The 23,862-nt window shown below is 39.6% G+C and overlaps 1 protein-coding gene across 4 annotated transcripts in view; it reads right to left on the reverse strand.

Moving 5' to 3' along the window:
- Positions 1–23,862, reverse strand: part of TAOK1 (TAO kinase 1) — a 168,749-nt gene that overhangs the window by 84,493 nt on the left and 60,394 nt on the right. For all 4 annotated transcript variants that reach the window (XM_035303282.3, XM_054257062.2, XM_054257064.2 and 1 more), the window contains one exon: positions 4,902–4,973. In XM_035303282.3, the coding sequence (XP_035159173.1) occupies positions 4,902–4,973 (72 nt within the window). The remainder of the gene's footprint in view (positions 1–4,901; positions 4,974–23,862) is intronic.

Consider the following 23,862-nt stretch of genomic DNA (forward strand, 5'->3'; position numbering starts at 1 on the left):
AACCCCATTTCTACTAATGATGCAAAACTTAGCCAGGTATGGGGACACACGTCTATAATCCCTGCTACTCAAGAGGCTGAGGCAGGAGAATCGCTTGAACCCGGGAGGTGGAGGCTGCAGTAAGCCGAGATAGCACCATTGCAGGAAGAGCGAAACTCCTTCTTCAAAAAAAAAAAACAGAAAGAAAGAAAGGCTATAGCTGCCATAGACAGCAATTTGTCTAATGGGTATGGGCAAAGTAAATTGAGAACCTTCTGGAAATAATTCACCATTCTAGATGCCATTAAGAACATTTATGACTGATGGGAGGGCAAATCAGCAACATTAACAGGAGTTTGGAAGAAGTGGATTCCAATCCTCATGGATGACTTTGAGGAGTTCAAGATTTCAGTAGAGGAAGTAATTGCAGATGTGGTGGCAACAGCGAGAAAACTAGAATTACACAGAGCCTGAAGATGTGACTAAATTGCTGCAATTTCATGATAAAACTTGAGTGAATGAGAAACTGCTTTTAATGGATGAGCAAAGAAAGTAGTTTCTGAATATTACATCAGTGTAGCTGAGGCGGGGCACAGTGGCTCACGCCCGTAATCCCAGCACTTTGAGAGGCCAGAGCAGGCCAATCACCTGAGGTCCAGAGTTCGAGACCAATCTGACCAAAATGGAGAAACCCTGTCTCTACTAAAAATACAAAAATTGGCCAGGTGTGGTGGCGCATGCCTGTAATCCCAGCTACTCAGGAAGCTGAGGCAGGAGAATTGCTGGAACCTGGGAGGCAGAGGTTGCAGTGAGCCGAGATCGTGCCATTGCACTCCAGCCTGGGCAACAAGAGCCAGACTGTCTGAAAAAAAAAAAAAAAAATGTTAGCTGATAAAGCAGTAATAGGGTTTCAAAGGACTAACTCCAATTTTGAAAGTTTTATTGTGGGTAAAATGCTGTCAAACATCATTGCATGCTATAGAGAAATCTTTTGTGAAAGAGACAACTGATGAGGCAAAAGGGCAAACTTCACTGTTGTCTAATTTTAAGAAATTGTGACAGTCACCCTAACCTTCAGCAACCACTACCCTGATTAGTCAGAAGCCATCAACATCAAGGCCAAGATCCTTGAGCAGCAAAAATACTATGACATGCTGAAGACTCAAATGATTATTAACATTTAAAATATTTTAAAGTTAAGGTATATACATTGCCTTTTTTAGACAGTCCATTAGACACTTAATGGACTACAGTATAGATAGATATAATTTTTTTTTTTTTAAAAAGATGGAATCTCATGCTGTTGTCCAGTTGCTCGATCTTGGCTCACTGTACCTTTACCTCCTGGGTTCAAGAGATTCTCCTGCCTCTGCCTCCTGGGTTCAAGTGATTCTCCTGCCTCAGTCTCCTGAGTACCTAGAACTATAGGCACGTGCAACCACACCTGGCTAATTTTTGTATTTTTAATAGAGACAGGTGTTTCCACCATGTTGGCCAGGCTGGTCTCAAACTCCTGACCTCAGGTGATCCACCCACCTGGGCCTCCCAAAGTGCTGGGATTACAGGCATGAGCCACCATGCCAGGCCTAGACATAATTTTTATATGCACTGGGCACCAAAAAATTCATGTGATTTGCTTTATTATAATATTTGCTTTATTGTAGTGGTCGAGAACAAAACCCACAGTATCTTCAAGGCATGCCTATAGTTTATAACTTAATTATATAATTTACAAAATTATTTCACTCAAGGTAGGTAAGACAAATTTGAGTTTGATAGAATTTATCATTAATGAATCTTATTAAAATTTTACAACCATACACCAATCATGTGGATACCTATACACCATATTCAGTGATTTTTCTTCAAAAGGCTAATCTTTCATTTTTTATATACAGTTTTATTGACATATATCATAAAGTTCACCTGTTGTGCTTTTGGCTTATTTCTTTTACCAAATGTCAAGGTTTGTTTTTGTTTTTAACTCAGATGAAGTAACTCCTCTGAGATTTAAATTCCTAAATGTAGACTCTAAAATGCTAGTGAATAATTAGTTATTATATAGAAAGTTCACAGAAAAAAACCAAGCAGTGCGAAAATCTTTTCCTACGTAGTTTACTTAAGAGCCTTAGTCTCTAATACCTATCAAGAAATACACATAAACCTTTGGTCTTAAGCCACTCCATGACAACCTTAACTACTTAGGCCACATCCTAAACATAGTTACTCTTAAGAAGCAACCCCGGAACTCTAAAAATACAAATCCTTTGGTCCATACCCAGAAATTCAACAGGTTTAGCAGGTGTGAGAGGGGACTAGAAATCTGCTTTTGGTCTTGTTTTAATTTTTTTAAGCTTAATCACTGCTTTGGGTTATATTATTAATGGCAAGGAAAGTTGTATAAATAGAATAAGAGATATTGTGGTCCGGGCACAGTGGCTCACGTCTGTAATCCCAACGCTTTGGGAGGCCAAGGCAGGCAGATCACCTGAGGTCAGGAGTTCGAGACTAGCCTGACCAACATGGAGAAACCTTGTATCTACTAAAAATACAAAATTAGCCGGGCATGGTGGCACATGCCTGTTATCCAGGCTACTTGGGAGGCTGAGGCAGAAGAATTGCTTGAACTCAGGAGGCAGAGGCTGTGGTGAGCCAAAATCGTGACACTGCACTCCAGCCTGGGCAACAAGAGCCAAACTCCATCTCAAACAAACAAACAAACAAACAAACAAAAGACCATATACCTCCTATGTGATTGCACAAGGCCTTAACAGAACATAGCAAAATATATTCACAGTGTTTTGTAAAAAATGTGTAAGATACATTATAAAATGCTAATCCTCAAATCTTTTCTATGGTCTTTAAGTTTCAAATTTGAATACTCTGGAAGGTAAACTCAAAAAAATATATTACTCAACGTAATAAAATTTTCACGAAGGACACCAATATTAGACATTAAAAGATGATGTGGTAAAGGAAAATTTTTGTTCTAGGTGTGACTAATCAGACTCTCTTATAGTATACGTACAAACAGATATAGGTGGATACACACACATAAATATACATACATATACACAATGGAATACTTTTCAGACTTAAAAAGGAAGGAAATTCTGACACATACTACAACATGAATGAACTTTGGAGATACTACGTTATGTGATATAAACTAGTCATGAACAGACAAATCCCAAATGATTCCACTTACATTAAGTACCTCGTCAAATTTATGAAGACAGAAAGTAGACTGGTGGTTGCAAGAGGCTGGGAAATTATTGTTAAATGACTAGAGTTTTAGCTATGCAAGATAAAAAGAATTCTAGAGATGCATGGTGATAATGGCTGTACAACAACATGAATGTACTTAATTGTACTGAAATGTGGAATTTAAAATAGTTAAAATGGCAAATTTTACAATTTAAATTTCACCACAATGAAAAATGATTGTAAAAAATTTAAGATTAAAGAGAATTCTCGATTTTTTTCCCCTTTTTTATTTATAAATGTATTTTTTTTTAATTGAGACAGGGGTCTCACTATTTTTCCCAGGCTGGTCTCAAACTCCTAGGCTCAAATGATCCACCCAACGTGGCCTCCCACAGTGCTGGGATTACAGTGTGAGTCACGGTGCCAGCAAGAATTCTAGGTTTTAAAAAGCAGACTACATTTCATAAATAAATTTATGAAATTAGGTAAAATATAATCTGAAAAAACTAATTAGAATATTAGTGAACTAAAGTACATTCAATATAGCATTAATAATTTCATTTTTTAATTTTTCAAATTGTTATACTTTACTTGTTTCTCACACTAGATATACACTGCATGTTGATTAAAGTTTGTTTAAACAGGCATTAAACAACGTTTAAACCATTTTAAAGATCATAAGCCAAGTGCAGTGGCTCATGCCTGTAATCTCAGCACTTTGGGAGGCCACAGCAGGTGGATCACTGGAGGTCAGAAGTTCAAGATCTGTCTGGCCAACGTGGTGAAACCCCACCTCTACTAAAGATAAAAAAAAATTAGCCAGGCATGGTGGCAGGTGCCTGTTATCCCAGCTACTTGGGAGGCTGAGGCAGGAGAATCACTTGAACCTGGGAAGCAGAGGTTGCAGTGAGCCAAGATTGTGCTACTGCACTGCTGCCCAGGGGACAGAGAGACTCCATCTTAAAAAAAAAAGAAAAGAAAAGAAAAAAGATCATATCCAATATAATTTACTGTCAAGTACATCTTATTCTACTTTAATGTTTTAGAAACTGATAATCCTTCCAAGATAAACAGAGAATAATATTTAAAACCAGTTTTAAAAATTAAAAGTAGGCCGAGCACGGTGGCTCACACCTGTAATTCTAGCATTTTGGGAGGTAAAGGCAGGCAGATCACCTGGAGTCACGAGTTCAAGACCAGCCTGGCCAACATGGTGAAACCCTGTCTCTACTAAAAATACAAAAATTAAAAAAACAAAAACCAAAACTTAGCTGGGTGTGGTGGTGCACCCCTGTAATCCCAGCTACTGTGGAGGATGATGCAGGAAAACTGTTTGAACCTGAGAGGCAGTGAAGGTTGCAACAAGCCAAGATTGTGCTACTGCATTCTAGCTGAGGTGACAATGTGAGACTCTATGTCAAAAAAAAAAAAAAAAAGCAGGAGATACAATTAGGGGAGCTTTGGAGATACCAGTAATGCTCTGTTTATGGCTCTTGGTACTATTATAGTTAAATGGGTACATCAGTTTGTGAAAGAAAATTCATTCAGATATATACTTAAGATTTGTACAGTTCACCTATGTTAACACTTAAAAAATTCCCACCCTTCCTCCCCAATTAAAAATAGTATGTCTTCCTCTAATATGCCAATAAGAATGTATATATTTATTCTGAGATAAATGCAAGAAAGAAAAAGAACGTACATATTTAACCTACCTCAGTAGACTGCTTTCCACTGTAAGACATTTTCTTGATGGCCACCACTTCATTGGTACGCACATCTCGTGCCTAAAGAACAAAGAAGCACTATAAAAATTAACAGGTGAAATCTAGGCAATTATTTATTTGCAGCTATAGAAGCATTTGTAAGCTACCACGTCAAAAAGGACATCAAAACTGCTTTCAAAGAAAATTTTAAAAATAACACTAAACAGTGATACTTATAAAATTATCCTGGAGCTACTACATTAGAAAAAAAAATAAAGCAGATTTATCTTTGCATAATCTAGTTGAGAAGAAAAATACAGAAAATCTGAGTAGTACTATAAACAAAGAGACAATACAATACAAGTCTATGTTAATACAGTTTGAAATCTCAATGAAATAGACAACTTTTTAGGAAAGAATAAATTACTAAAACTGACTTACAAAAACATGAGTAAAACAATGATAAAAGATTGAAAAGAATACCAAGGAATGTCCTTTACCATAGTCTTCAGTAAAAGACAGTTTTACCACAGGAACCTTCCAGAATATGTAAGAGAAAAATAGAAAAGCTTTCCCATTAATTTTACAAAGGCAATTTTTTTTTTTTTGAGATGGAGTTTTGCTCTTCTTGCCCAGGCTGGAGTCCAATGGCATGATCTTGGCTCACCACAACCTCTGCCTCCTGGGTTCAAGTGATTATCCTGCCTCAGCCTCCCGAGTAGCTGGGATTATAGGCATGTGTCACCATACCCAGCTAATTTTGTATTTTTAGTAGAGATGGGGTTTCTCCATGTTGGTCAGGTTGGTCTCAAACTCCCAACCTCAAGTGATCCGCCTGCCTCGGCCTCCCAAAGTGCTGGGATTACAGATGTGAGCCACCCCTCCCAGCCCATTAATTTCACAAAGGTAATTTAACCCTATAAGTAAAACCTCACAAAGAGTACAAAATTGAAAGTTAAGTGTCAATTTCATTTGTAAATATAGATGGGAAAACTCTAAAATTAGCAAACCAAATTTTACAGGGCATTAAAAGATTTTTCCTTTGGATACAATATACTATTACACTCCAGGTGTGGTGGCTCTCACCTGTAATCCCAGCACTTTGGGAGGGTGAAGCAGGCAGATCACCTCAGGTCAGGAGTTCAAGATAAGCTTGGCCAACATGGTAAAACCCTATCTCTACTAAAAATATTAAAATCATCCAGGTGTGGTGGCAAATGCCTGTAATTCCAGCTACTCTGGAGGCTTGAAGCTGGGAGGTGGAGACTGCCACTGCACTCCAGCCTCAACAACAACAAACAAACAAACAAACAAAAGGCTGGGCTCCATGGCTCATGGTTGTATTGTAATTCCAGTACTTTGGGAGTCCGAGGCAGGTGGATCACAAGGTCAGGAGTTTGAGACCAGCCTGGCTGAGATACAGTGTAACCCCATCTTTACTAAAAACACAAAAACTAGCCAGGCGTGGTGGTGGTGGGTGACTGTAGTCCTAGCTACTCAGGAGGCTGAGGCAGGAGAATCGCTTGAACCCAGGAGGAGGAGGCTGCAGTGAGTAGAGATCGCACCACTACAACCCAGCCTGGGTGACTGAGGGAGACTCCATCTCAAAAATAAAATAAAATATAATAAAATTAAATTAAATTAACATAAAATAAATTACCATGACAGGAATACAAAAGATTATAAAACTAAAAAACATTTTGTTAATTCACTACATTTTTTAAAAGTCAAGGGGAAAATTTATATATAAACTCTCAATAAAAGCTGAAAATATATTCAACTGTAGAGAAGGCCAAACTCTTAGAAAAACAAAATTAGCAAGGTAATTGCTCAACATATTATATCTATTGAAAACAACTGCTAATTAATATCAAGACAAGACTCCTTAAAATGCTATCACGATGATTATTTAATACTGTTGTTGAAATTCTGGAAAAACAAAAAACAACAGAAACTTGCCAGTTAACTCTTTAGAAGAGAGCCAAACTCTCACTATATTAAGAAGGTACAAAGTAAATAGCTGTGAAATATTTAAAATGAGCTTAGTAAAAGGGTTAGAAACCATCTCAAAGCATCTGTGAAAAAACTTGTTTTCAATTCAGGCTCTAAGGAATTCCCAAAGACAAAATGTTCTAAAAGTGGATTGTAGTGATGGCTTTTTGTATCTACTAAAAATAATTGAAATGTACACTTAAAACTGGTAGACTTATGGTATATAAATTATACCTCAAAAAACTGTTTTGTTTTTTAAGGACAGCACCTAAAAATTAAACCCCAATAAAGAGTGCTTTAAAAAATTAAGTAAGGGTCAGGCACAGTGGCTCCCACCTGTAATCCCAGCTCTTTGGGATTACAGGACAAGGTGGGCAGATCACATGGTCAGGAGTTCCAGACCAGCATGACCAACATGGTGAAACTCCATCTCTACTAAAAATACAAAAATTAGCCAGCTTTGGTGGTGTGTCCCTGTAATCTCAGCTACTCGGGAGGCTGAGGCAGGAGAACTGCTTGAACCCGGGAGGCGGAAGTTGCAGTGAGCCAAGATTCTGCCATTGCATTCCAGCCTGGGTGACAGAGCGAGACTCTGTCTGAAAATAATAATAATAATTATATAAGATCAGGTACAGTGGCTTACGCCTGTAATCCAACATGGTGAAACCCCATCTCTACTAAAAATGCAAAAATTGTCAAGGCATGATGGTGCATGTCTGTTGTCCCTGCTACTCAGGAGGTTGAGGCATAAGAACTGCTTGAATCAGGAAGGTGGAGGTTGCAGTGAGCTGAGATTGTGCCACTGCACTCCAGCCTGAGTAACAGAAGGAGACTCTGTCTCAAAAAAAAGACAGAGCTTATTATCTGTGTTCTGCTACATGAATCCAGTGAAGAACTAATGACATTTTAATTTCATCTGCTGGTGTATTGGTTAATAGAAAACTGCACCACTTGCTGTAAAGGGTGAAGTAGATCTATTTACATAAGTCTTGTTAAATATGAATTTCTTTTTCCAAAATGTTCTCTACTCATCTATCTGTGAGCCCCCAATTTTGATTAATAGGATTAAAAGGCCATATAACAGCTTCATTGAGAAATAATTCATATACCATACAATTTACCCTTTTTAATGTACACAATTCAGTGGCCCTTAGTACATTCACAGATCTGTACAACCATTACAACAGTCAACTGCAGCACATTTTTTATCTCCTCACAAAGAAACCCTAAAATAGTTAAAAGTAAATTTTATATTATGTATATTTTACAACAAAAATATCTTCCTCCATTTAAAAGAAGAAAAAAAACATAAGTTATTTATTAGTATAATTAATTTTGAGATAAGGTCCTGCTCTGTCACCCAGGCTGGAGTGCAGTGGTGTGATCATAGCTCATTACAGCCTCAACCTCCTGGGCTCAAGCTATCACTCTTACCTCAGCCTCTTGAGTAGCTGGGACTACAGGTATGCGCCACTGTACCTGGCTAATTTTTATAGTTTTTGGTAGAGACAGGGTTTTGCCATGTTGCTCAGGCTGGTCTTGAACTCCTAGGCTCAAGCAATCCTCCCCTTGGCCTCCCAAAGTGGTAGGATTACAAGCGTGAACCACCATGCCCAGCCTCCATAAACTCTTTAGCTATCAGTCTCCTGTCTCATCTACCTCCCAGACCTAAGAAATATCTATTTTCTGTCCCTAGAGATTTGCTCATTCTGGAAATTTCATATAAATGTCATCACATATGTGATCTTTTGTAACTGATCTCTTTCATTTAGCATAATGTTTTAAAAATTCATGACTAATGAGGTTGAGGATCTTTTTCATGTGCTCTTGGGCATCTGTATATTTTCTCTGGAGAAATCTTGATTCAGGTCCTTTGTCTACTTTTAAAATTGGGTGTCTTTTTATTATTGAATTGTAAGAGTTCTTCACATATTCAAGACCCAAGCCCCTTGTCAGATATATCACTTGCAAATATTTTCTCCCGTTGTTTGTCTTTTCACTGTTTTGAAGCAGGAAAGTTTTTAAACTTGAAGAAGTTTAATTTATCCTGTTGTTGTTGTTCATACTTTTAGTGTCCCATTTAAGAAGGCTTTGATAAAACAAATGTTATGCAGATTTACCCCTACATTTTTTTTTTTTCTTTTTTTTTTTTTTTTGAGACGGAGTTTCGCTCTTGTTACCCAGACTGGAGTGCAATGGCGCGATCTCGGTTCACTGCAACCTCCGCCTCCTGGGTTCAAGCAATTCTCCTGCCTCAGCCTCCCGAGTAGCTGGGACTACAGGTGCGCACCACCATGCCCAGCTAGTTTTTGTATTTTTAGTAGAGACGGGGTCTCACCTGGTTGACCAGGATGGTCTCCATCTCTTGACCTCGTGATCCACCCACCTCGGCCTCCCAAAGTGCTGGGATTATAGGTATGAGCCACCGCGCCTGGCTACATTTTCTTATAAGAGTATTAGAGCTTTAACTTTTAAACTTAGGTCTCTCATCTATTTTAATTTTTTTCTTTTTTGAGACAGAGTCTTGGTCTGTCACCCAGGCTGGAGTGCGATGGCACGATCTTGGCTCACTGCAACCTCCACCTCCTGGGTTCAAGCAATTCTCTTGCCTCAGCCTCCCAAGAGCTGAGATACACATCACTACACCCAGCTAACGAGACGGGGTTTCACGATGTTGGCCAGGCTGGTCTCGAACTCCTGACCTCAAGTGATCAGTCGCCTTGGCCTCCCAAAGTGCTGGGATTACAGGCATGAGCCACTGTGCCCAGCCTGAGAGTATGAGGTATCAGTCCAATTTCATTCTTTTGCATTAAATAGCTAAATAAAAAGCAAAATTGTGTAACACAAAAATTACAACATTGTATTCTATGTTTATATGTAGCTATAATACATATGACAGGAATAGCATAAATAATATGGAAAGGGGTAAATTCTACATTTTACTAGAGATGATAGAATATTAACAAATGAACTGAAAAAAGAAAGATGGGATGTTCTTCTAGTATAGAGTAAAGCAACAGTAAGAACAGCTTGCAGAAGTGTTTGTTTACATCATAAAATACTGTATAGAACAGAACCAAATGAACTGTAAATAACTAAAGAAGAACATAATACTACACATTATCTGTTCTCACCTCCAGAGAGAAAAAGAGCAAAACAAAGTAAGTTGTAGTCCTAAAGACAAACTAGATGCTATTTGAGAGAAAGAGATGAACAGAAATAGAGAGAGTAGGAAAAAGAAAATACATACAATAAATCGTTTTGTTTCAAACTAGGAAATTGCCTGAGAAGATACATTTGGGATCTATTTTAATAAACTCATACGAATGATCTGAAATCACTATATCAATTATATTATGAGACTAATGTGAACAATACTGAACAATTAATTTACTGTAATGACTGAAAAGATAAAACTTGCAAACCTGTTAAAAGAACAAAGATGAGTAAAATCTTTTACTAGGAAACAAGAGGTAAATATTACATCCAATTTCAATAAATGAACAAAAAACCATTTTGCTACAAAGCAAATAAATGATTTCGCTGGGACCATACATGGTCTACCATATTTGTTAGCCTGCTACCTGGTTCCCAAGCCAGTGTTCTCTTTGGCTTTCATATTATATTTCTTATCGTGTCACCCATCTACTGACATCAGGTTGGTTCTATTTAAGGTACTGGAAACTAAAAGATTATCTTTATATTCCCGGTAATCTAGAGACAGTGATCCTTTTAGACATCTGACTCTCCGGTTTCGTTTCAAATACTGACTATGATACCAGCCCTTGATTAGCTTGTCTGATGAAACAGCCATGCTGGCTGACTCAATTTGAGTATTTTTTAACTTAAGGTGATCCCTCGGCTGGGCGCGGTGGCTCACGCCTGTAATCCCAGCACTTTGGGAGGCCGGGGCGGGTGGATCACGAGGTCAAGAGATCGAGACCATCCTGGTTAACATGGTGAAACCCTGTCTCTACTAAAAATACAAAAAGTTAGCTGGGCATGGTGGCACGTGCCTGTAATCCCAGCTACTTAGGAGGCTAAGGCAGGAGAATTGCCTGAACCCAGGAGGCAGAGGTTGCAGTGAGCCGAGATCGCACCATTGCACTCCAGCCTGGGTAACAAGAGCAAAACTCCGTCTCAAAAAAGAAAAAAAGGTGATCCCTAACTACCAGAGGGTCCTTCCTTTAGAGAGTCTATAAACAAACACTGCACACTGTGTGCTGTCGTGGAGTGGGGATGAGAGGAAATGTAATAGCAGAAGAGTGTGCACATGGGCTTCTCTGATACCAGAAAATATGAAGATTACCAGAAATAGAATTACAGCAAAAAGAGTCAATTCTGGACTACATTCAAACTTTCCTCATCTACACGCTCATGTTTCCCACACATCAAGAAAAATAACAGAAAACACCTGCTTTGAGCAGTTAATTAACCTTGTCTCCTCTGCTTTCATTCACTTGTTTCTGGGATTGTCCTAACCTGAAATGGAGAGTTTCCTGGTCTCCTAAATCAGCATTTAAAAAAAAAATTTCCCTCCCTACATTTCAGTACACAAATCTGTCAAACATACAATAAAGTTGGCACAGCACAGTGAACCCTTGTTATGCCTTCCTCTAGATCAGAAGTGAGCAAAGTTTTTCTCCAAAAGGCAAATAAGTAGTTCAGCTTTGTGGGCCACAAACAATCTATGTTGCATATTCTTCTTTTTTTAATGTTAAAACTGTCCTTAGTTTAGGAGCTGAGCAAAAACACATCACAGGTTGGATCTGGTATGAGGGCTGTAGTTTGTTAGCCCCATCTATAGAAAAATTCTTGGTTAACACTTTGTCACATTTCTTTTGAAATTTTCTATCTAAACGTACATATTGTTATCATTATTTTATTACTGAAGTGCCATTTGAGAGTAGATATTCTGATCCTTAGTCCTAAAACACTTCTTCATGTATCTCCTAAGAATAAGAACATTCTTGTGAATAACTACAGTACAATGATCAAATTTGGAAAATTCAGAACTGATATAATACTATTATCCAGATACATACATAGTATGCACTCAAATTTCACCAACATTTGAATAATGTTCTTTACAGGAATTTTTTTCCAATCCAGGATCACATATTATGCCTCACTTCGAGTCTCTCTTAAACAAGCTCCAGATAGCTGACTTAGAACAGTTTGTTTTTGTTGTCCTGTTAGAATCTTATTTCCCAGACTATGAGACCTTCAACTATAGCTCTCTGAAATAATCCATCTTGGGTAGACCAATCTCACCAACTATTACATAAGGAGGTACAAGCAACAGAGAATCACTTCCTCTCGTTCCCTTTAATAATTCTGCTCCAGGAGTGAGTCACTACCACATGTACCCCCTTACCTTATCAGAATATAAATGCTCTTTATTCTATTGATTTAAACTTTCACTCTAAACTGTTTACTCACTTCTCCACTCTCACTACTACTAAACTAAGTTCTCAGCATTTCTTCCCTAAATTATTACAAAAGCTTCCTAATCAGTCTCCCTGCTTTGATCTCTGACACATGCCAACGTTTCCTTTACATTAATAAAAGAGTAAACTTTATTTCACAAATGGAAATAAAACATTTCTGTTGTACTTCAGTGGTCCCCTGAAGTCTTCAGAATAAAGCCCATATTTCTTTCTTTCTTTTTATTTTTCACCCCCAACCCCCCTAAAGCCCATATTTCTTAGTGTAATGTAGCAGGTATTTATTTTATTTTATTTGGGACACAGTTTTGCTCTGCTGCCCAGGCTGGAGTGCAGTGGCACGATCTTGGCTCGCTGCAACCTCTGCCTCCCGGGTTCAGGTGATTCTCTGCCTCAGCCTCCCGAGTAGCTGGGTAGGATTACAGGCGCCCACCACCATGCCTGGCTAATTTTTGTATTTTTAGTAGAGACAAGGTTTCGGTTTCACCATCTTGGCCAGGCTGGTCTTAAACTCCTGACATTGTGATCCACCCACCTTGGGCTCTCAAAGTGTTGGGATTACAGGCATGAGCCACTGTACCCAGCCAGTAGCAGGTATTTCAAGAGCCCTTGATAATCTTTCTATCTTTCTTCCCATTGCATCTTTAATTCCCACTATTTTCTTGATCCTAGACATACCAACTTCAGTCATCCTCATCAAAAAAGACTACTGACAAAGTTCTAGAATTGGAATAATGCAATTTTATAGTTTTATTTTGAAAAAGTTAAATCCCTGATATTTTGCAAAGATGGGACTTAATTTAGTCTCTTTAATGAAAGGAAATGGACAAGAAACATTACTTTCCCCACTTTGTAGATCATACAGGCAGGTCTTAAGAGGAGAAAAACCTGCTGAAATTCAAAACTTTGCAATATAACAATGAAAGACCAACTGCTCCAAAACACTACATCTTTTTCTTTTTGAGACGGAGTCTTGGTCTGTCTCCCAGGCTGGAGTGCAGTGTCGCAATCTCAGCTCACTGCAACCTCTGCCTCTGTCTCCCTAGTAGGTGGGATTACAGGCATGCGCCACCACACCCGGCTAATTTTTGTATTTTTAGTAGAGATGGGGTTTCACCATATTGGTCAAGCTGGTCTCGAACTCCTAACCTCGTGATCCACCTACCTCGGCCTTCCAAAGTACTGGGATTACAGGCATAAGCCACCACACCTGGCCAATACCACATCTTTAGAGAAGAATATATGAAAAATCCCAGGTAAGTACAATAAATATGACTAGTAAGGATGTGGATCTAAATTACACAGCAGAGGTTACATGGAAAAAAAAAGAGGAAAGAAGATGTGGAGAAAAGGGAACCCTTGTACACCATTGGGGATGTAAATTAGCACAACCACTGTGAAGAAGAGTTTGGAGGTTCTTCAAAACACTAGACATGAAGCTGCCATATCATCTAGCAATCCAACTACTGGGTATATGCTCAACATAAAGGAAATCAGTATTATCAAAGAGATATCTGCACTCTCATGTTTACTGCAGCACTATTCACGATAGCCAAGAGTGGGAAACAACGTAAGTGTCCATCAACAGACAAATGTATAAAGAAAATGTGGTATATATATACAATGAAGTACTATTCAGCCATAAAAAAAGAATGAGGCTGGGTGAGTGGCTCACGCCTGTAATTCCAGCACTTTGGGAGGCTGAAGCGAGTGGATCACTAGAGGTCAAGACCAGCCTGGCCAACATAGTGAAATCCTGTCTCTACTAAACATTTAAACATCAGCTGGGTATGGTAGTGGGTGCCTGTAATCTCAGCTACTTGGGAGGCTGAGACAGGAGAACTGATTGAACCTGGGAGGCAGTTGTTGCATTAAGCAGACAAAGCAGGCAATATATGTAAAACAATCATATAAATCATCAGAGAGCAACAAATGCAGGCATAACTTTAGGAACAACAATCCTTGAAAAAACAACAATATGCAAAATGAACTCCAAATTTACCCCAGCTTCATCTCTGAACTTGCGGTAAAGGAAAATAAAGTCCAAGAAGAAAGCCAGGCTTAGGAGACAGAAACCAGAGTCAGAAGCTGACAAAAGCACAATCTCAGAAAAGGAAGCTGAAAAGCAGTAGCTCAAAAATCTACAAGTTATCCTTAAGTACCTGGCCAACATGGTGAAACTGGTATCTACTAAAAACATAAAAATTAGGCCGGGTACAGTGGCTCACGCCTGTAATCCCGGCACTTAGAGGCACTCAGGTGGGTGGATCACTTGAGGTCAGGAGTTCAAGACCAGCTTGGCTAACGCAGTGAAACCTTGTCTCTACTAAAAATATAAAAAAATTACCTGGGCATGGTGGCACATGCCTGTAATCCCAGCTATTTGGAAAGCTGAGGCAGGAGAATCACTTGAACCCAGAAGCTGGAGGTTGCAATGAGCCAAAATTGAGCCACTGCACTCCAGCCTGGGCAACAGAGTGAGACTCCCCTCAAAAAATAAATAAATAAATAAAAAGTTAAAAATAAATAAATGAAAAATAAAAATACAAAAAACTGCAATCCCAGCTACTGGGAAGGCTGAGACAGAAGAATCACTTGAACCCGGAGGCAGAGGTTGCAGTGTGCCAAGATCGTGCCATTGCACTTGAGCCTGGGTAAGGGAACAAGACTTCGTCTCAAAAACAAAACAAAACATATTGAAATACCACTACGCACCCACCAGAATGCAAATAAAAATTACTGTCAATACCAAATATTGGAGAGGATAAAGAGCAAACCAACTTCTCATAAACTGCTGATGGGAGTGTAAAATTTCTACCTCTTGATTAAATCATCTGGGAATTGATTATAAAACCAACATATGCCAGACGTGGTGGCACATGCCTGTAGTCCCAGCTACTTGGGAGGCTGAGGTGGGAGGATCGCTTGAGCCCAGGAGTTCTGGGCTGTAGTGTGCTATGCCAATTGGGTGTCCGCTCTAAGTCTGGCATCAATATGGTGACCTCCTGGGAGCGGGGGACCACCAGGTGGCCTAAGGAGGGGTGAACCAGCCCAGATCAGAAACGGTGCAAGTCAAAACTCCCGTGCTGATCAGTAGTGGGATCTTGCCTGTGAATAGGCACTGCACTCCAGCCTGGGAAACATAGTGAGACCCCGTCTCTAAAAACAAACAAACAAAAAACTAACATATACTTGTCCTATGACTCAACAACCCCATCCTTGATATTTACTGAAACAAAAACATCCATAAAAATAACTATACATGAATTGTTCACAGAAACTTTATTAATAAATAGTCAAAAACTGTAAACAGTAGAGCTTTCTGCCAACAGAAGAATGGAGAAACAAACGGTGGAGTAATATATAACAGTGTTATGGTTAATTTTATCTGTCAACTGGGCTAAGCCATGTATCCAGATCTTTAGTCAAATACTGTTTATATGTTTTTGTGAAGGCACTGTATGGATGACAGTTAAATCAGTAAACTCAGGCCAGGTGCCAGTGGCTCACGCCTGTAATCCCAGCACTTTCAGAGGCTGAGGCAGGTGGATTACTTGAGGTCAAGAGCTCAAGATCAGCCTGGCCAACATGGTGAAATCCTGTCTCTACTAAAAGATACAAAAATTAGCCAGGTGTGGTGGCAAGCCCCCTGTAATCCCAGCTACTTGGGAGGCTAAGGCAGGAGAACTGCTTGAACCCAGATGTGGAAGCTGTAGTGAGGTGAGATCACGCCACTGCACTCCAGCCTGGGTTACAGAGCCAGAGTCCGTCTCAAAAAAAAAAATTTAAAAATACAAAAAACTAGCTGTTCATGGGGGCACACACCTGTAATCCCATCTACTTGGGAGGCTGAGGCATGAGAATCACTTGAATCTGGGAGGCAGAGGCTGTAGTGAGCCAAGATTACACCACTGCACTCCAGCCTGGGCAACAGGGTGAGACTCTGTCTAAAAATAAATAAATAATAAATCAGTAAATTCTAAGTAAAGCAGATTGTCCTCCATAATGTGGATGGGCCTCATTCAGTCAATGAAAGCCTTAAGAAAATAGCAGACCAACAAACCTCCCCCTCTGAGGGAGAAGTAATTCTGGCAGCAGACTGTTTTTGAACTCAAACAGCAACTCCTCCCTGAGTCTCCACATTGACAGCCTACTCTCCAAACTTTGGGTTTGTCAGCCTCCACAATCAAATGAGCCAATTCCTGTAAGTAAATAAATACATTGTTCTGTGTGTGTGTGTGAGTGTGTGTGTGTATACCTGCATAAGAAACTACCAAATGGACACATATAATAAGATATTTCCCCCCCCAAAAAAAGGCTCTTTAAATTAATATATTGTACAATTACTGTTGCTGGTTTCATTCTTCTGTTTCACTCTTCTTTTTACCTACTTGGGCATTAATGCCATATGGCTTTATTACTGTGTTGTAGTTATTAATAACTGACAGTTCAAAGCTACTTTTAGTCGTCTCCTGTGTAATATCCTTTTTCATTATTTTCTAGGTTATTCACTTACTCTCCTTTTCTTTCTTTTCCCTCCAGAGTGGCAAAAATGTCCATAAGGGGGAAATATAATGGTATTTATAATGGCATTACTTTTACTAGCAAAATAAAAAGGGGGGAGGAATGACCTAAACATCTAATCATATAAAATGACAAAAAGCAAATTATGGTATCTCAAATACATATATGATTAAATAGAAAAAAAAATGAGCAATACAGCAAAATACATAACAATACTATTTGCTTCTGTTTTAAAAAGTATAGTGAATGCCAGAATACACATTAAATATTATTTACAGTTATATATAGGGTGACCAACAATCTCAGGTTGCCCTGGACTAAGGTGTTCTAGGACATAAGACTTTCACTGCTAAAACTGGGAGGGTCCTGGTCAAACAGGGATGATAGGAATTATTTACATATTATTTCAAAAGCTGAAAAGATTTAAAATGAGGCCAGACGTGGTGGCTCATGCCTATAATCCCAGCACTTTGGGAGGTGGGTGAATCACCTAAGGTCAGGAGTTCAAGACCAGACTGGCCAACATGGTGAAACCCCACCTCTACTAAAAATATAAAAATTAGCCAGGCATGGTGTGCATACCTGTAATCCCAGCTACTCATGAGGCTGAGGCATGAGAATTGCTTGAACCCAGGAGGGGGAGGTTGCAGTGAGCTGAGATCACGCTACTGCACTCTAGCCTAGACAGGAGAGCGAGACTCCGTCTCAGAAAAATAAACTAAAATAAAAACAGAAAATAAACATTTAAAATAAAACATTATCAGTGGTTATCTGGAGGGAAAATAATTACAAGTAATGGTTTCTTTCCTTTAATACTTTTGTTTTTAAAGTCAAAGGTGATATGTCTCCTTTATACAAACATGATTAAGTTTACTAAGAGTCTTTTACTGAAAATCTCAAAACATAACTAAAGAGAAGATGCTTCGAGATGAGATTTCGGTGAAAATAAAAAAAAAGAGAGAGAGAGAAGATGAAAGTAAGTAAATTAGAAAAGAATGGGGGACCAGGCACAGTGGCTCACACCTGTAATCCCAGTACTTTGGGAGGCTGAGGCTGGCAGGTCACTTGAGGTCAGGAGCTCAAGACCAGGCCAGCAAACATGGTGAAACCCCATCTCTACCAAAAAATACAAAACTTAGCCAGGTGTGGTGGCATGCACCTGTATATTCTCAGCTATTTGGGAGACTGAGATGGGAGAATTGCTTGAACCCGGGAGGCAGAGGTTGCGGTGAGCCAAGATCATGTCATTGCACTCCAGCCTGGGTGACAGAATGAGACCCTGTCTCAAAAAAAAAAGTAAAACAATGGGGGAATGTAACAGAAATAGAACTATATGACAACATTATAGGTTGAGTATATCTTATGCAAAACGCTTGGGACCACAAGTGTTTCAGATTTCAAATTTATTCACATTTTGGAATATGTGCATTATACTTACTGGCTGAGCATCCCAAGTCTGAAAATCCAAAATCTGAAATGTTCCAAAGAGCAGTTCCTTTGGGTGTAATGTCAACACTCAAAACGTTTTGGTTTCTGGAGTATTTCAGATTTTCAGATTCAAGACGCTCAATCTATAACAGACAAATTCCTAAAACTTACAAACTAAACTAACTCAAGAAAATAAAAATCTCAACAGACCTATCACAAATAAAGAGACTGAATCTGTAATCAAAAACCTCCCAAGAAAGAAAAGTTCAGAACATCCTGGTCTATCACGGTCTTAAAAAAAAAAAAAAAAAAAAGAGGCCAGGCGCGGTAGCTCAGGCCTGTAATCCCAGCACTTTGGGAGGCCGGGGCGGGTGGATCACGAGGTCAAGAGATCGAGACCATCCTGGTCAACATGGTGAAACCCCATCTCTACTAAAAATACAAAAAATTAGCTGGGCATGGTGGCGCGTGCCTGTAATCCCAGCTACTGAGGAGGCTGAGGCAGGAGAATTGCCTGATCCCAGGAGGCGGAGGTTGCGGTGATCCGAGATCACGCCATTGCACTCCAGCCTGGGTAACAAGAGCGAAACTCCGTCTCAAAAAAAAAAAAAAGAAAAGAAAAGAAATAAAAGGAAAAGTTCAGAATCAAATGGCTTCCCTAGTAAATTCTACCAAACATTTTTGTTTTGGAGACAGAGTCTTGCTCTATCCCCCAGGGTGGAGTTCAGTGGTGCGATCTTGGCTCACTGACACGTCTGCCTCCCAAGTTCAAGCGATTCTCATGCCTCAGTCTCCCAGATAGCTGGGACTACAAGCATGCACCATCACACCCAGCTAATTTTTGTATTTTTAGTAGAGATGGGGTTTCTACATGTTGGCCAGGCTGGTCTTGAACTGTTGACCTCAGATGATCCACCTGCGTTGGCCTCCCAAATACCTGTGATTACAGGCATAAGCCGCCACGCCCAGCCCTACCAAACATTTAAAGAAGAGTAATATCAATCCTTCACAAACTCTATCAAAAAATAGAAAAGAAGGGAACTTGCTAGGCGCGGTGGCTCAGGCCTGTAATCCCAGCACTTCGCGAGGCCAAGGCAGGTAGATCACGAGGTCAGGAGATTGAGAACATCCTGGCCAACATAGTGAAATCCTGTCTCTTAAAAAAAAAAAAGAAAGAAAAGAAGGGAACACTTCCTAACTCACTCTATGAAGCCAGTATTACCCTAATGCCAACACCAGATAAAGATATCACAAGAAAACTACAGACCAACATCTCTTACAAATGTGGAATGAAAATCCCCAACACCATACTATCAACAGAAACCTAGAGTATATTAAAAGAACTACAAAAAATAAAAATAAAATAAATAAATAAATAATAAAATTAAAAAAAAAAAAAAAAGAGCTAGAAACTATGATGAAGTTTGATTTATCCCAGACATGCAAGGGTGATTTAACCTAACAAAATCAATCGATTTGATATACCACATTAATAAATGAAGGAAAAGAAAAACACACGATCAAGCTTGATGCAGAAAAGGCTTTTGAATCCAATACTTCTGTGATAAAAACACTTAAAATTAGGAATAAAAGGATCTTCTTCGACATGATAAAGAGTATTTATTAAAAACCCAGTGCTAACATCACACCCAATAGTAAAAGGCTGAAAAGGCTTTCTCACTAATATCAGGAACAAGACAAGATGCTCACTTTCTCCACAGCTATTCAACACTGTACTGGAAGTTCTAGCCAAGGGTATTAAAATAGGAAAAACAAAAGGCATCCAAGTAAGAAAGAAAGAAGTAAAACCATCTCCATTTGCAAATGAAATAATCCTGTATGTAGAAATTTCAAAGGATCCAACAGAAAGATACTAGAACATACAAACCCAGCCAAGTTGTAGAATACAAGATGAAGATACAAAAACCAGTTATGTTTCGATACATTAGTAATGAACAATTTCAAACGGAATTAAGAAAGTAATTCACTTAAACACTAGCATCTGAATGAATAAAATACCTAAGAATGACCAGGTGCAGTGGCTCATACCTGTAATCCTAGCACTTTGGGATGCTGAGGCAGGTGGATCACTTGAGGTCAGGAGTTCAAGACCAGCCTGGCCAATATGGTGAAACCCTGTCTCTACTAAAAATACAAAAATTAGCTGGGTGTGATGGTGCACACCTGTTATCTCAGCTACTCAGGATGCTGAGGCAGGAAAATCATCTGGGAGACAGAGGTTGCAGTGAGCAAAGAATGTGCCACTGCACTCCAGCCTGGGTGACAAAGCAAGACTCTGGCTCAAAAAAAGAACCAAAACAAAAAGCAAAAACCTGAGAATAAGTTGAATGGAAGCAAAACATTTGCAACTAAATGCAAAATAATGGTCAAAGAAATTGAAGATATAAATAAATGTTTAGAAAGACTATGTTCATGGATTAAGACTTAATATTATTAAGATGCCTATACTACCGAAAGTGATCTATAGAGTCAACACAATCCCCATCAAAATTCGAACAGTTTTTTTTTTTACAGAAATAAAAAAGCCATGACAACTGGAAAGTGCTAATAAGGAAAAAAAAAAAGAAAAGCCAATCCCCAATTCATATGAAATTTCAAGGAACTCTGAAACAAACCTTAAAAAGAATAACAAAGTTGGAGGAATAAAAACTCTTGATCTCAAACTTACCACAAAGCTACAGTCATCAAAATGGTATGGTACTGACATAAAGATAGACACATAGATAAATGGAATAGAATTAAGAATTCAGAAATGAACCTATAAAATATGGCCAATTGATTTGACGAGGATGCCAAGACAATTCAATGGGGATAATAACAGTCTCTTTAACAGATGGTACTGGGAAAACCAGATTTACACACACAAAGGAATGAAGTTGGGGTCAGGTGTGGTGGCTCACACCTATAATCCCAGCACTTTGAGAGGCCAAGGCAAGTGGACTGCTTGAGCCCAGGAGTTCAAGACTAGTCTGGGCAACTTAGCAAAACCCCATTTCCCCCCAAAAAAAAGAAAAGAAAAAAGAAAAAAAATTAGCTGGGCCTGGTGACACACACTTGTGGTCCCAGCTATTCTGGAGGCTGAGGTGGGAAGAAAATTTGAGCCTAGGGAAATTGAGAATGTAGTAAACTGTGATGACTTCACTGCATTCCAACCTGGGCAACAGAATGAGAGAGCTTGCCTTAAAAAAAAATAAACAAGCAAACAAACAAACAAATAAATAAATAAGTGAAAGAAGCTAGACCTCTACCTCACACCATATATAAAAACTAACACAAAATAGGCCAGGTGTGGCCACTCACATCTGTAATCCCAGCACTTTGGGAGGCAGAGGCAAAAGGATCACTTGAGGTAAGGAGTTCAAGACCAGCATGGACAACATAGCAAAACCCCATTTCTACTTGCATTCCAGCCTGTGCAACAGAATGAGACTCTGCCTTAAAAAAAAAAAAAACTGGGGGGGTTGGTGCACAATGGCTGAGAGGAGGCAACACTGGAATGTAGCTCCTAGCAAATGAGACGCAGAGGGCTAGAGGACTTCACGATTTCAAGCGAGGTGCCGGGTTCATTTTGGTGGGACTGGTAGGATCTGAAAATAGCCCAGGGAAGGAGCCGAAGCAGGGTGAGAGCTGCCCAGGAAGGGTGAACCAAGACAGGGCGGGGCGTGACTCCACCTGAAACATGCAGCTGGCTCAGAGGGTCGGGGACATCACCCTCTTGGTGCTCCAATTTGGATCTTGTGCTTACCTCATCCCTCCTGCCACCCACCATCCACAAGAGCCCCGCCAGACTGAGGGGCGCTGTGGGTTGTCAAGGCAAATCTGAGCAATGGCTCCCACTTAGTGTTGCAAGCCATCTGTATAGACCTGGGCGGAAGCTTGGACCAACACCAGTGGGCCAGAACAACCCGTCCCACAGAAAGAGGAAGAGTTGAAAGCAGGAAAATATGCCATAAGGCCCAGCAGGCCCCGCCCCCAACAAAACTCAAACTGAAGCCCGCACTAGAGAGCTTGGCAGTGAATACACCAGTTTGACCCCAACCAGGAAGATAGAACTCAAGGAAGGAGAGACTCCGCTGGGCAGACAAGGCTAATCTCACCTGTAAACAAACTCCAGGGGAAGACCACCCACCCAGCAACCTGACTGAATCCGAGGTAACCAAGCAACACTTCTACAGGCCAAAAAGTTATAGCCTAATTGCAACAGAAAGGACATTGGCTCAGAGATTCCTCCCGAAATCACCAACTTCAAAGATCAAAGGGAGATAAATCCATGAAGATGGAAGAAACCATCACAAAAAGGATGAAACCATCAAAGACCAGAACACCTCTTCTCCCAGGGATCACAAATCCTCACCATCAAGGGAACAAAACGAGACAGAAAATGAGTTTGATGAAGTGACAGAAGCAGGCTTCAGAAGGTGGGTAATAACAAACTTCTCTGAGCTAAAGGAACATGTTCTAACCTAATGCAAAGAAACTAAGAACCTTGAAAAAAAGGTTAGACAAAATGCTAACTAGAACAACCACTAGAATAACCAGCTTAGAGAAGAACATAAATGACTTGATGGAGCTGAAAAACACAGCACAAGAACTTTGTGAGGCATACACAAGTTTCAACAGCTGAATCCATCAAGCAGAAGAAAGGATATCAGAGATAGAAGATCAAATCAATGAAATAAAATGAGAAGGCAAGGTTAGAGAAAAGAGTGAAAAGAAAGAACTATGGGATTATGTGAAAAGACCTAATCTACACTTGATCAGTGTACCTGAATGTGAAACGGAGAATGAATCCAAGTTGGAAAACACTCTTCAGGATATTATCCAAGAGAACTTCCCCAACCTAACAAGACAGGCCAACATTCAAATCCAGGAATTACAGAGAATACCTCAAAGATATTCCTCAAGAAGAGCAACCCCAAGGCACGTAATCGTCAGATTCACCAGGGCTGAAATGAAGGAAAAAATAATCCTAAGGACAGCCAGAGAAAAAGGTTGAGTCACCCACAAAGGAAAGACCATCAGATTCAAAGCGGATCACTTGGCAGAAACCCTACAAGCTAGAAGGGAATGAGGGCCAATATTCAACATCCTTAAAGAAAAGAACTTTCAACCCAGAATTTCATATCCAGCCAAACTAATCTTCATAAGTGAAGGAGAAATAAAATCCTTTACAGACAAGCAATTGCTGAGAGATTTCATCGCTACAAGACCTGCCTTACAAGAGCTCCTGAAGGAAGTACTAAACATGGAAAGGAACAACCAGTACAGCCACTGCAAAAATGTATCAAATGATAAAGAATAACCATGCACCGAAGAAACTTCATCAACTAACAGGCAAAACAACCATCCAGTAACAAAATGGCAGGATCAAATTCAAACACAACAATATTAACATGGCCTAAATGCCCCAATCAAAAGACACAGACTGACAAACTGGATACAAAGTCAAGACCCATCAGTGTGCTGTATTCAGGAGACCCAGCTCACACTCAAAGACTCACACAGACTCAAAATAAAGGGATGGAAGATTTACCAAGCAAATGGAGAGCAAAAAAAAA

This window comes from Callithrix jacchus, chromosome 5, assembly GCF_049354715.1.
Source record: "Callithrix jacchus isolate 240 chromosome 5, calJac240_pri, whole genome shotgun sequence".
In the NCBI taxonomy this organism is placed as follows: Eukaryota; Metazoa; Chordata; class Mammalia; order Primates; family Cebidae; genus Callithrix; species Callithrix jacchus.